At 46.8% G+C, this 13,009-nt stretch overlaps 1 protein-coding gene across 7 annotated transcripts in view; it reads left to right on the top strand.

The window, feature by feature from the left end:
- Nucleotides 1-13,009, top strand: part of GAS7 (growth arrest specific 7) — a 279,805-nt gene that overhangs the window by 215,296 nt on the left and 51,500 nt on the right. For all 7 annotated transcript variants that reach the window (XM_032139667.2, XM_032139670.2, XM_032139673.2 and 4 more), the window contains exon 4: nt 10,120-10,205. In XM_032139667.2, coding sequence (XP_031995558.1) covers nt 10,120-10,205 — 86 coding nt within the window. The remainder of the gene's footprint in view (nt 1-10,119; nt 10,206-13,009) is intronic.

Here is a 13,009-nt window from a genome sequence, read left to right as displayed (position 1 = left end):
TTTGTGTGTGTGTGTGTGTGTGTGTGTGTATGTGTGTGTGTGTGTGTGTGTTTTAACAATCAAAATGCCAGTGTGAATGACGCAAGGTGTGTCCTTTTTCCTGGCTGACTCCATGCCAGCCAGACACTAAAAAGGAAACCCAGCTGTCTTTTCCAGCCAGAGTGATCGGTGAAGGAGGACAGGACAGGGAGGCCAGCAGAGGGAGGCTTGGACGTGTAGAGACGGCAGGTGTGACTCACAGCCTGCCCCGTTGGTGGGGCTGGTCGAGACTTACCCTTTGAGTGATGGGGTCACTTCTCCAAAGCCTGCTCTCCTGGCACCCTCCACAGGCAGCATCTTGTCCTCTCTGCTATTGATGGGGGCTGTCCTGCAGAAGGGGGGCTCAACAGGAGCTGCCTCCGGTCCCTGGCTTAGAGGCCTGGGTTTAACAGGCTCCCTTCTTTACCCTACAAGCATTTCAAGAGCCTCTGTCTGTTCAGCGCTGCACTGTGTGCTAGGCCCCTAAAGGGGGCTGAGAAAGGTAGGGAGATGGGTGGAGAAGGTCAGATATAGAGACGAGAATTGCTAGCATGGCCAAGGCTAGACTGAGTGTGTTGACAACTCCTGTCCCCCTCTGCCCCCACCCCAGGGTGCTGGGGTAGTATTTCCTAAGGTGGAATCCTTGGGATGCCAGATCTGTCTGTGCTCCATGAAGGAGGATGAAGAAGGACAGGCACATTAGTGTTCTGAAGACTGCAGGAAGGCCTGAAATGAAGAAACCTGTTTAACTCAGTTCTTTTGTGCTTTGTTTGTTTGCAACGTACCACATATGTGTTAAGCTTTCCTGCCTCTATTGGGTGATTTTGCCTACCAGGGGACATTCGGCAATGTCTGGTGATATTTTTGACTGCCAGCACCGGGGGGAGGCGCTACAGGCATTTAGTGGGTAGAGGCCAGGGATGCTGCTGAACATCCCACAGTGCACAGGCAAGTCTTCACAACAAAGAATCACCCGGCCCTAAGTGTTTCCTAGTGCCGAGGTGGAGAAGCTCAGTTCTAGAGTGACCCAGAGCATCAGTTCAGCGTGGCTCAAGGGTTCCCAGACCATGGCCCATTGAAGCAAGATGCAGCAGTTCCCTACATCAGCATGAAGAGTCCTGTGTCATTGATTCTAAGACATACATTTTCCCCTGACATATTAATATCTTGGAAGTCAGATGCATCTTACAATCAATAGTATATACTAGTTTATTAGAGACATGGTCTTGCTGTGTTACTCAGGCTGGAATACAGAGTCATGATCATAGCTCACTGCAGCCTCCTCCTCCAGGCTGCAAGCAGTCCTCCTGCCTCAGCCTCCCAAGTAGCTGGAGTTACAGGCATGTGTTGCCACATCCAGCTAATTTTCTTATTTTCTTTTTTTATTTTTTATTTTATTTTTTTTTGTAGAAACAGTGTTTCGCCATATTGTTCAGACTGGTTTTGAACTCCTGGGCTCAAGTGATCCTCCCAAAATTACCCAAATTACAGACATGAGCTACTTGTGGCCTCAATCACTGGCATCCTAGATTTGTGAAATTACAATTTGTTAAACTGGGGCCTTGGGCATGTTTCTCCTTGCCAGGCCACACTTTCCCCATTCATAAACTTGAGGGCCTGGAGAGAGATCAAACGAGGCCCTGCCCATCCATGCATGCTTTTGGATTATTTCGTTTGTTTGAGCTGGAGTCTTACTCTGTTGCCCAGGCTGGAGTGCAGTGGTGTGATCATGGCTCACTGCAGGCTTGACCTCCTGGGCTCAAGTGATCCTCCCACCTCAGCCTCCCGATTAGCTGGGACTACAGGCACGTACCACCTTGCCCAGCTAATTTTTAAAGGATTTTTCAAAGAGACAAGGTCTCACTATATAGCCCAGGCTGGTTTCAAACTCCTAGACTCAAGTGATCCTCCAGCCTCAGCCTCCCAAAGTGCTGGGGTTACAGGCATGAGCCACCATGCCCAGCCAGCTTTACTTTTGTGTTGTAGCTTTGTTAACTTCTAGAGAGAGTTTGAAGGGCCACCCACAGAGCTGGTTCATTCTTATTAGTGCAGGTTTGTTGGATACTGGTAAGCAGAGGCAGCCGGATTGCCAGCTGGGAAGAGAGTTCTAGAAACATGCCCAGAGTCCTCCCCCCCCCCCCCCCCCCATACAAACTAGACTGCAGTCTTTGAATGTTGGGTGCTACTTAGGATCAGCCCTGGGCTGGGGACTTTGCCTGCATTCCATCCTTTAATATCGCCAGAGTTATGGAAGCTGTGTTTATTCAGTAGCTTTACTAGAGGTGTTTAATGCCAGGCTTTCTGGGTGAGACCTGCATGAGTAAGAAGTAAAGTTTAAACCAAAACAGAGCACCTAGGACACCATTCAGTAACTGCTGCAAATATTAAAAATCCTCTTTGGGCTGGGCTTAATGTGCAGTGTGGAAATACTGATTTGTAGAAAGAAATAGTAACAGGCAAAGGGAAAGAAAATGAGTGAAAAGGGAGATGCTGGGAGTTTCATGTATGAGTCACTGCGTAGAATGAAGACAGTACAAGTACAGGGCAGTGTTGTCTAGTAGAACGCTCTGTGGCAGTATAAGCATTCTTTCTCTGCGCCTTCCGATATGGTAGCCACTAGCCACATGTCACTATGGAGTACTTGAATGTGGCTGGTATGCCCAAGGAGCTGAAATTTTCATTTAATGTAGTAACTTTTTAAAATTTGGGGAACAATTTTTAATTTACAGAAAAGCTATAAAGACAGTAAGTTCCTGTGCCTTCTTTACTCAGTTCCCCCGGTTGACATCTTACAGAACCACAGTACATTTGTCAAAACCATGAAATTGACATCGTGCATTACGAGTAACTGAATGTTAGACTTTATTCAGATGTCATGAGTTTTTCCATTCATGTCCTTTTTCTGTTCTTGGATCCAGTCCTGGAAATCATATTGCATTTAGATTTTATTTTAATTTGATTTGTTTAAATTCAAATAGGCATCTGTGGCTTTTGTGTCAACAGTGCAAATGCGGAAAGTGAATTCCTTTCTGAGCCTCTGGGCCTGGGATGTGCATTGAACTTACATGTTTTTCTTAACGATAAAAGAATTCTATTATTTATTGAGGTTGTCCTGGTGGGTGGTTGCGGGAGTGTTTCAGGAAACATGGGTTCAGGATCTGGCTTTGCTCAGCCCTGGGGCTTCAGCCCACTGAGGGATCATCCTTAGGCCTCCAGTAGCCTCAGGGAACCTAGATTAAAGGGGAGAGAGCAAGTGCCTTTGCAGAGGCTGAAGGGCAAGGAGGACCTTCCTTTGAGCCTGAGGAGCCGGCCAGGCGTATGGTTAGGGAGGCAGCTGTGCTTCCTCTGAGCAGGGGCTCTCTGGGGAGGGGGCTCCGGAACCCGGAGCCTCACCCTCGCCCACACCTTCTTCTCCAGATCAGGAAGCCTGGAACAGCTCTCCCCTCCCCTGTAGGAGCGAAGGAAGACCCTCGCTTCTTGCGGAATTAGCCAGTCTCAGGTTCAAAGCAGCTTCCCCAGCACTCTGACTTAGACCTCACTGCTGACTCCAGGGAAGGCCATGACACCCTCTGTTGGAAGAAGTGCATGTTTCCCTGGAAGCAGTGTTGTTGCGGCTGAGGCTCCTGGGACCTTACAAAGGCCCGTTTAACCTCTGATGTCGTGGAAAGCAGCCACGGGTGTTTAACTGTTCACAACCATGTGGGAAAATCTTTTATCAGTTCTGTCTTTGGGAACGCAGTTCACATCTTAGACAACCAGGAGAGACAGTGAGGACCAGGTGGCCAGAGAGAAATTTCTGGAACAGAAAGGTATTTATGTAAAACTGCTCCCCTAAATGGGCCGTGGTAGACAGTGGATCCTCCTGAGAAAGGTGAGCATGGTGACCAAGGAACCTGCGAGGCCTTCCAGAGTGTGGTGGGAGGAAGGAGGCCGTAATTGTGCCCTATGTCATCAGACCGGATAAGCACGGAACTGCCCCACTTCAAACCTTGCATTCTATGGCCATGACTGTGTGTCCCAAAGTGGATTTCACGGTAGCCTTGCTGTATTTCCCTCAACGGGTTCTGCACCTGTGTGCGTGGAAGGATGTTGCATGCTGTTCCCTTGTTTGAGATTTCATCGCATGTCAGCATGTTCTAAAAGGCCTACTGTAAATAAACTCAATCTGAATAATGGGGTATTTGTCCTAAATTCTTTGGACTATAACACTGACCCTTTACTATCACTGCATAACACTTACAATACACATCTGGCAGAATTGCTATCCTGTTTAACACACCTGGGGAAATATTAGGCTGTACTATGTTTAATATGTGATAGATGGGGAAGGAGAATGGCTGGAAGGAAAAAGGGGGGTAAGAAAGAAGGAGGGAAGGAGGATGGGCAGAAGGAAGGAGGGAAGGAAAAAAGGAAGCAGGAGGGGAAGGGAGGGAGGGAAGAAGAGAGGGGAAGAGGAAAAGAGGGAAGTGAGGATTTCAAGAACCAGGGCTTCGGCACTCCCGGGTTCCTTGACTTTGTTTTTTTTGTTTGTTTGTTTCGGAGAAAGAGTTTCGCACTTCTTGCCCAGGCTGGAGTGCAATGTCACGATCTCGGCTCACTGCAACCTCCACCTCCCGGGTTCAAGCAGTTCTCCTGCCTCAGCCTCCCAAGTAGCTGGGATTACAGGCGTGCGCCACCACCCCTGGCTAACTTTTTGTATTTTAGTAGAGACGGGGTTTCACCATGTTAGTCAGGCTGGTCACGAGCTCCTGACCTCAAGTGATCCGCCCCCCTCTCAGCCTCCCAAAGTGCTGGGATTTCAGGCGTGAGCCACCGCACCCGGTCACCAGGTTTCCTAACTTTGAGGAATGAAATTACTATGTTTATTTCAGAGAGAGGAGAAATTAGGCCAGACCTACAGGAGATATAATAAGAGAGTGTTCATGGCTGATTTTCTTATGTTCTTTTGGGTTCCTCAGGGAACAGGAACCTGGAGAGTAGGGCTCCGAGGATGCGACTTTTTCCATCAGGGATCGGTACTGAGAGATGGAGCCGAGCTGCGGGTGGGGGTGCGCCCTGGGTGGCGGAGCTGCTGGCGCTTCTTTGTTGCTTGGCCTTTCTCGATAACTTTTCATATTCTCCTTCCTTCTCTGTTTCTGTTGACTTCTCCCTACCCAGACCTCCCTCTCCTCTTTTCTACCCAAATGTCTGTCCCCTCCTCTCATTAGTCACCTCCTAAGCCCTCTCAAGTTGCTTAACTGCCTATAAGGGAAATGAAGTATGTGGGTGCCTGTGTGTATTATTTATATTTGAAGCTGCTAAGGTTACTAACTAGATGGAGCTTTTAGTTCCCTTTTTAAAAATCTTAAAAACAGCTGAGTGTGACATTTGCCTTTTTTTTTCCTCGTTATCTCCAGACTGAATTATGTTCCCTTTATGAGTGATCCTTGACCAATTTCATTTTTCCTCCCCCAGAGGCTGGAGGTCCCAGAAGCACCCACTTCTCGCCTCATTTGTTTTGTGGCTGACCCTGGGTGAGCTGGGAGCCCCGAGGACAGGGAATGGCAATGAGGAATGCTGTGGGTGAGGGTTGCCGGGATCTCGTGGGCGATAACTGTCTAGATCTCCACTGAGACGTGTTCTGAATGTGCCTGGGAGACTTCAAGTGATAACGCAGCTGGACAGGGTGTCCAAGGGGAGCTGCTACGTGGGGAGAAAGGGTCGAATGGAAAACTATGTTTTCTTTCCTCGTAATTGTTTTGACATGAGCAGTAATTAGCCATCAGCTGACAGACCAGAACTGAAGTGAGAACAAGGGATTGGATTAGGGGCAAAATGTCTCCGCTTTAGACAGTTCCTGGCGGCTGCAAGTGTGGGGAAAGACTGGGGCAGAGGAGAGGCAGGACCCTGGGCGCATGCATTTGGAGGGTCTGGGGAGGGAGGGAGTCAGGGTCTCCTCAGGAGCTGGGACAACCTTGGTTCATGGGGACTCAGCATCATCAAAGATAGAGATTTATTACCTGCTCAGATAAAAACTTGTGCATTTCATTTTCGACAGCAGACTAAACATGGTTCCTTTGTGTATTGTTTGATTTTAAGGTCAAGGTCATGTTGACTTTGTAAAGTAGACCTGGAAGCCTGCTGCATGTTTCTGTGCATGGGTATTTCTTTCTTGTGTGAATGAATTTGCCCATCAAACCATCTGGTTCCAGTGCCTTTTTGGGGGAGGTCATTTTTCAAAGGTTTGACTTCGTTTTGGCATCTCTTGAAACCCTTTTGATAATTTGAATCTCATGGGAGGTTTGGTGTTGAAGATATAGAATTGTAAGTCATATGTTCTTGCATTTAAAAAGTTTCTACTATGAGTATGGCGCAGTGGCTCATGCCTGTAATCCCAGCACTTTGGAAGGCTGAGGCTGGCGGATCACTTGAGGTCAGGAGTTCGAGACCAGCCTGGTCAACATAGTGAAACACCGTCTCCACTAAAATTACAAAAATTAGCCAGGCATGGTGGCGGGCACCTGTAATCCCAGCTACTCAGGAAGCTGAGGCAGGAGAATCACTTGAACCCAGGAGGCAGAGGTCGCAGTGAGCCGAGATCGCCCACTGCACTCCAGCCTGGGCAACGGAGCGAGACTCTGTCTCAAAAAAAAAAAAAAAAAAGTTTCTACTATATTTGTTGTGCCGTTGTTTTCTTTCTAATCCCTAGTTCTGAGCATTTGTGTTCTCTTTCCCTCTCAAATTACCCTGGCTTATCTGCTGTTTTTATTGTTGTGATACACACACACAGAACCAGCCATGGTTTGCTAATGGTCTCCTGTTTCCTGACTCATTAATTTCTGTTACCACTTTTCTATTCCTTTCTCCTGTTTTCTTTTGGCGTATTTTATTGGCCTTTAAAATTTTTTCCTCAAATCTTAAGTTGAATGTTTAGTCCATTTATTTTTGTTCCTTTGGGTTTGGTAATGAAATAATTAAGGCTGTGGATTTCCCTCCAAGTATACTTCAGACTTTATCCCATTTGTTTTGATATATTCTTCTTTATTATTTTCTAAATATTGTGTAATTACAGTTTTAAATTCCTTTTTGATCTGGCATTATTTAAGAGGGCAGTTTCTTACATTTCTAAGTGTTTAGGAGTTGGGGGGATGGGGATCTTGTATATTTATTCTTTCGTTATTAATATCTACTTTTATTGCTTTCCTGGTCAAAGAATGTGGCCTGTGTTTTTTATGCCTTTTGCCATTTATTGATAGTTTATTTGTGGCTTAAATGTGACCAAGTTTTTAAATGTTCCAGGGCTTCCTGGCAGAAGATGTTATCTTTGTTTGTAGGATATGATGTTTGCTACATCTGTTTCAGTCAGCCTTTTAAATTAAATTATTTGGGTCTTCTTTATCCTCCTTGTTTTTGTCTGTTCATCAGTCCTAAACTGAAAGCAGCGTCCTGAGGTTTTCTTCTGTTGTCTTTACGTTTTTCAGCATCTGTGTTTTATCCAGATGATTCTATGCTATTTGATAAAATTTCTCCACTCTCATGCCCTCATTGTGGGGTGTATTTATCATCAGGCTCATGTCTTTCCTGGCATAGCTTGATGCCAGTCGGAGTGGATTCTCCTTGGCCCCCTCAGCATTTTCTCTGATGCTGTTGGAATCCTGGCCTCTCCTCTTAAGCTGCCTTCGTAGTGGGTGGATGGTATCTGCACTTGGCCAGCTGCCTGACGGATGTGGGTGTGGCCCAGGCTTGTAGCTGGCCTCGCAGGGTGGATTTGTTGTTTCTTGTTGCTTCCCCAAGCTTCCACCGCACTAGGGGCCTGCTGTGGATCAGTTTTCTATTTCCTTGGGATGTGTGCAACCACCTTATTCTGGAATGGGAGGTAAACCCTGTGGCTGGCGGAGAAGCCCAGCTGCCCACAGGCACTCGGCTGCCTGTGGCCTTGCTTGGCCCTGGAGTGTTCGCTGCAAGCGGTGGAGAATGGGGCACCACCTGAGCAGGAGACGGGTTCTCCGTGGAACGGGCGTCATCATCCCATTGCCCAACGCTTGCCTCCAGCCCTGGTCGCTCCAAATGAGTAGGTGTTGGTGGTAACTTTCAGCCATATTCTCCTGTGCTTCCTGCCACGCTATAGAGTTTTCTCTAGAAGAATCAGGAGTTGGCCATTAGTGTATAGATCTTCCTCCAGTCTGACCCCCACTGTATATACGTGTTGGCAATTACTTGAAGCCTGGGTCACGGGGATGGTGCATTGTCCTGGTCTCCTGAGATCACGCAGGCTTGTGGTTCCTGCAGACTCAATTCAGGAACCAAAGCAATGACTTTCCCCTTCTGCATGCCTCCGCTCCCCCACTTTTTTGAGACAGGGTGTCACTCTGAAGTGTGGGCTGGAGTGTGGTGGCACAATCACAGTTCAGTGCAGCCTCCAGTTCCCAGGCTCAAGCTATCCTCCCACCTCAGCCTTTCGAGTTACTAGAACTACAGACACGAGCCACCACACCCAGCTAATTAAAAAAAAAATTATTTTGTAGAGATGAGGTCTCACGGTGTTGTCCAGGCTGATCTTAAACTCCTGGGCTCAAGCAGCCCTCCCTCTGCCTCCCAAAGTGCTGGGATAACAGGCATGAGCCACTGCCCCCGGCCATTCCTCCCTTTTTAATTTTTTTTAATTTTTTATATTTTTAAAAATAGAGATGGGGTCTCACTATGTTGCCCAGGCTGGTCTGGAACTCCTGGACTCAAGCAATCCTCCTGCCTCCACCTCACAAAGTACTGGGATTACAGGTGTGAGCTACCGCACCCTGCCTTTCATCCCTCCCTTTTTTAAACAAAGTGCTTTATGACTACTTATAACTTCTGCAATTATCGCTTTGTTGGATTCTCACACCAACAAAGTAGGTCAGGAGAATACATAGAATTATCCCCATTTTACAGGTACAGAAGCTGAGGGTCACTGAGGAGAAGCTGCTCATCTAAGCTTACATAGTTATATTCCTACGAGGGCGGTACCACCTGGGAACCGAGATCATGTGGGTCCCAGTGTGAATTCGTGACGTCAGGAGCGTGCGTGTGGTGGCGTTGGAGCTTGAAACAGTCCGTGCTGGGAGTGTCTTTGGCACAGAAATCGACAAATACTACATATCAGGGCTCCCCCTGTCCCTTGGAGAGCAGTGTTGGGAGCATGAGTGAGTGTCCCCCAAGAGACATAAAGTTATAAGGGTAGAGCCTCAGATAATGTGTGTGTGTTTTTTTTTTTTTTAGACGGAGTTTTGCTCTTGTTGCCCAGGCTGGAGTGCAATGGTGCAGTCTCAGCTCACTGCAACCTCTGCCTCCTAGGTTCAAGCGATTCTCCTGCTTCAGCCTCCTGAGTAGCTGGGATTACAGGTGCCTGCCACCACGCCTGGCTAATTTTTTTGTATTTTTAGTAGAGACAGGGTTTCACCATGTTGGCCAGGCTGGTCTCAAACTCCTGACCTCAGATGATCCGCCCACCTCGGCCTCACAAAGTTCTGGGATTACAGACATGAGCCCCAGCTCCAAGCCAGATGATGTATTTTTAATTCTAGGAGAACAGTGACTCAAGAATGAAGTGCATATGACCACCTGACTATTAATTGACAGAGCCTAATTTCATGGTGACCAGTCAATCCAGTCCTCTTTCGAGTATATTCACACTCCGCTGCTCTGAGTTTGAGGGTGGAGAAGTTACTAAGAAAGATGAGGGAAATTGTCGGAAGGTGGTGGAGAGCCCCCCGCCCCGACTCTACGGAGGGAGATTGGACCCGTGACTGGCATTTGTAACTACAACTGATGGGGTATTTGTAGCAATGGCAGCTGGACCATAGTGACCTCCTCTCCTGTTAGGCACATTCCTTTTTCTCTCGGGTTAAAGAAGAAACTCAGTCCCCTAAGAATTCAGTAATTTGGGTGCTGAGGATTAGAGAGATGCCTTCAACCCATTTCCAGCTCTGCAAATACAGATAAGATCAGATCCTGAGGGATGGTCTTCGCCATGCAGGACCTCTCAGAGCCAAGGAAGGAGGTGGGAAAAGGGGCTGCAGTGGACGAAAGGCAGGGGTGCCCGTCTGTGGCCCACACAGCATCTGAGCCGTGTCTCTGTCCCTGCAGTGAATGGATACCACGCGTCAGGGACCCCAGCGCACCCTCCAGAGACTGCCCACATGAGTGTCCGAAAATCCACCGGTGATTCCCAGGTAAGGGGTCCTGTTAAGGGAGGTATAGAGGTCACTGCTTCTGCAGGCCCAGGAAGGCTTCATTACAAAGTCCATCATGGGAGTCCAGGTGGCTGCAGCCCAGTTCTGCCCCCAGGTAGAAAGTGGTTGCTGTGTCTGGGTTGTTTCAGTGTTCCCTGACGGGGAGAGGGTTGGCTGATTGTGGTCTGTTGGTTTTCTAGAAGTTGAGGGTGGTTTGGAGGAGGGGCTGACGGTGATGGGGTTGAAACCATTAGGACAGAGAGTTCCATTCTCTGGTCTGGATTCCTGATACCTGAAGCCTTTGTTTCTCACCACTTTAAGAGTATGGATGTGCCAGACAATTTTCCTTTTCTCTACCCTACCCCTCCCACGGACAGATTACCCAGAATGGAATTTAGTAAAATTTGATCATCTCATTTGATGAAGTAGCATCAAGACAGCTGTGAGATGGAAGGAAATGGGAGTAATGTTGTACGATTTCCAAAGTGTTTTCTCAGTCTCCATCCTACTTGATGCTTATGCAAACATGTGAGTTAGGCGTCAGTAACACCTCAAGGTATGCATGAGGTCACCAAGGCTCCACCCAGTTTTGTGACCTGTGCAGGTTCACAGGATTACTCAGTGGTTAGACTGGACCTTGATGTCAGTGCTTATGGCTTTTCTAGTTGCGTTAAGCTGTGCCTGAAAAACTGAGGACTAGCCTTAGTCAGTCTACCCATAAATTATCAAGAAGATGTTCTTAATGAAGCTTCTAAACTCCAGCAACCTTTTCCAGAAATTAAAATGCCAGAACCCTGGGGGTGATAATGAAAATGATGACAATAATGATCATTGATGATGATCATGATGATAATATTGATGATGTTGATGATGACAGTAGCTGTGTATGCAGTGGATTCTATGGACCAGTCACTGAAATAAGGAAATCTATACTTAACATAAGGAAAAATGACTGGAAGAAAAATAAACCGGAGTATTGATGGTGGTTCTGTCTGCATCTGAGACCATGGTTCTCAATCAAGGGACATTTGGCAACATCTGGAGACCCATTGGCTGTTAGTATAATCAGCTGAAATGTGACACTCAGCTTTAACATGGACAAGAGTGTTAATTTGGGGGAACATTATTTAGTCGTTCTCGTAGGAGGCTGAGTGTTGGGCTTTGATTCAGTTCAGTTAACTCTGGAAAAGAATTTGGACCTCAGTGTTGGTCAGGACTTCTTATGTTTTGATGGACTTAGAGTGAGCTGGGCCTCTTGTTAAAATGCAGATTCTAATCCGTGAGATCTAGGGTGGGGGCTGGGGTTCTGGGTTTCCAGCCAGCCCTGAGATGATGCTGATGCTGTAGGTCTGAGGAGCACTGCTGAGCAGTGAACTAGCACTCAGTAGCACAAGGCTGGCCTGTTGGTTTCCTTCTCTCCTCTGCTCATGTCACCCATCATGAATCAATCCTGGCTTTGTATGTTTCCTGCTGAGCTCCCAGCTTGCCTTCTCAACACAGATTCTGTTAACCTGTTTGAAGTGAAACTTACTTGTCTCCTGATTTGAGGCTGTTTTGGAAGACATCAGCCTAAATTCTGATGTGGTTCAGCAACAATGACAGAAATCTGGTGTTACCCAGGGCATCATCAGGAAGAATATGAGAAACAGCTCCCCATCCTCAAAATCATTCTTTCTTCCCTAATAAAACATAATCCCTTCTGAAATACTATGAAGTTGTTACTCATCTATTTTCAAGAATGGACACTGGTATGACTGATATCTCAGAAGCTGATTTAACGGTGTGCATTATAAGCCATCGACACAGGGATTTCTCATCTATTGTCTGTTCGTGGGGTATCTTGAGGGGTTCTGATTTATGTGCAAGGCTGTTCACTCACGCATTATTTACAGCACCGTAACACTAGACCCAGCCTAACTGTCCTGCAACAGGGGATGGGTAAAAGGGATGATGGCGCTGGAGGTTAGCCGGTGATATTATGCAGCCATTAGCAAGCATGCTTCTGAAGAAAATGCAATAATTTGGGAAAGTACGCACAACATAATATAGAGTAAAAAAAGTAGGACACACATTGCATATATAGTCAGTCTTATCTGGCAGAAGGGAATCTATACTTAGGAAGAAGGACTAGAAGAAAAATAAACTGGAGAATGTATGGTGGCTCTGTCTGCGTCGGAGATCATGGCTATCAATCAGGGGACATTTGACAATGTCTGGAGACATTTGGATTGTCACACCTGAGAAGGGGGTGCTACTGGCAACTAGTGGGTGACACCAGGGATGATGCTAAGTATCTCACAAGGCACGGGACACCACAACAAAGAAGTGCTCAACTTGAAAACATGAATCGTGCTGAAGTTGAGAACCTTTGGTCTAAGATCATGGGTCATTTTATTTTCCTTACACTTCTTGCTATTTTTCAAATTTCCTAAAATGAACACATTTTACTTTTATAGAAGACAGACACAATTTTTTACTTGAAAAAATAAAAGCTACATAGTAGGTACCAGTATGGGGAATTCAGGAGAGATGAGCTCTGGAGACGCAGGCCCGGGTAGATAGTGGCTGCCGAAAGACAGGCGGATTGAGTCAGACTCTTTTTGGACGGTAACCTTGGGAGCTGAGGTGTCATCAGGGTAACAGAAATAAATCATGCAGTACATGGAGAGGGCGAATGTGCGTTGTTCACCAGTCCCAGGATCGGGAGGTAGAATGTTATTCTTTTAGGTTGTGAAAGGGTAACATTTGGATATAAAAGCTACTACTTTTTTAAATTAAAAAAAATTAGGAAACAGAGTGTCCCT

The sequence above is a fragment of the Hylobates moloch genome, unplaced genomic scaffold (assembly GCF_009828535.3).
Source record: "Hylobates moloch isolate HMO894 unplaced genomic scaffold, HMol_V3 SCAFFOLD_19, whole genome shotgun sequence".
NCBI lineage: Eukaryota > Metazoa > Chordata > Mammalia > Primates > Hylobatidae > Hylobates > Hylobates moloch.
Note: the sequence above shows the minus strand (reverse complement) of the source record. Positions and strands in the feature narration are given on the sequence as shown.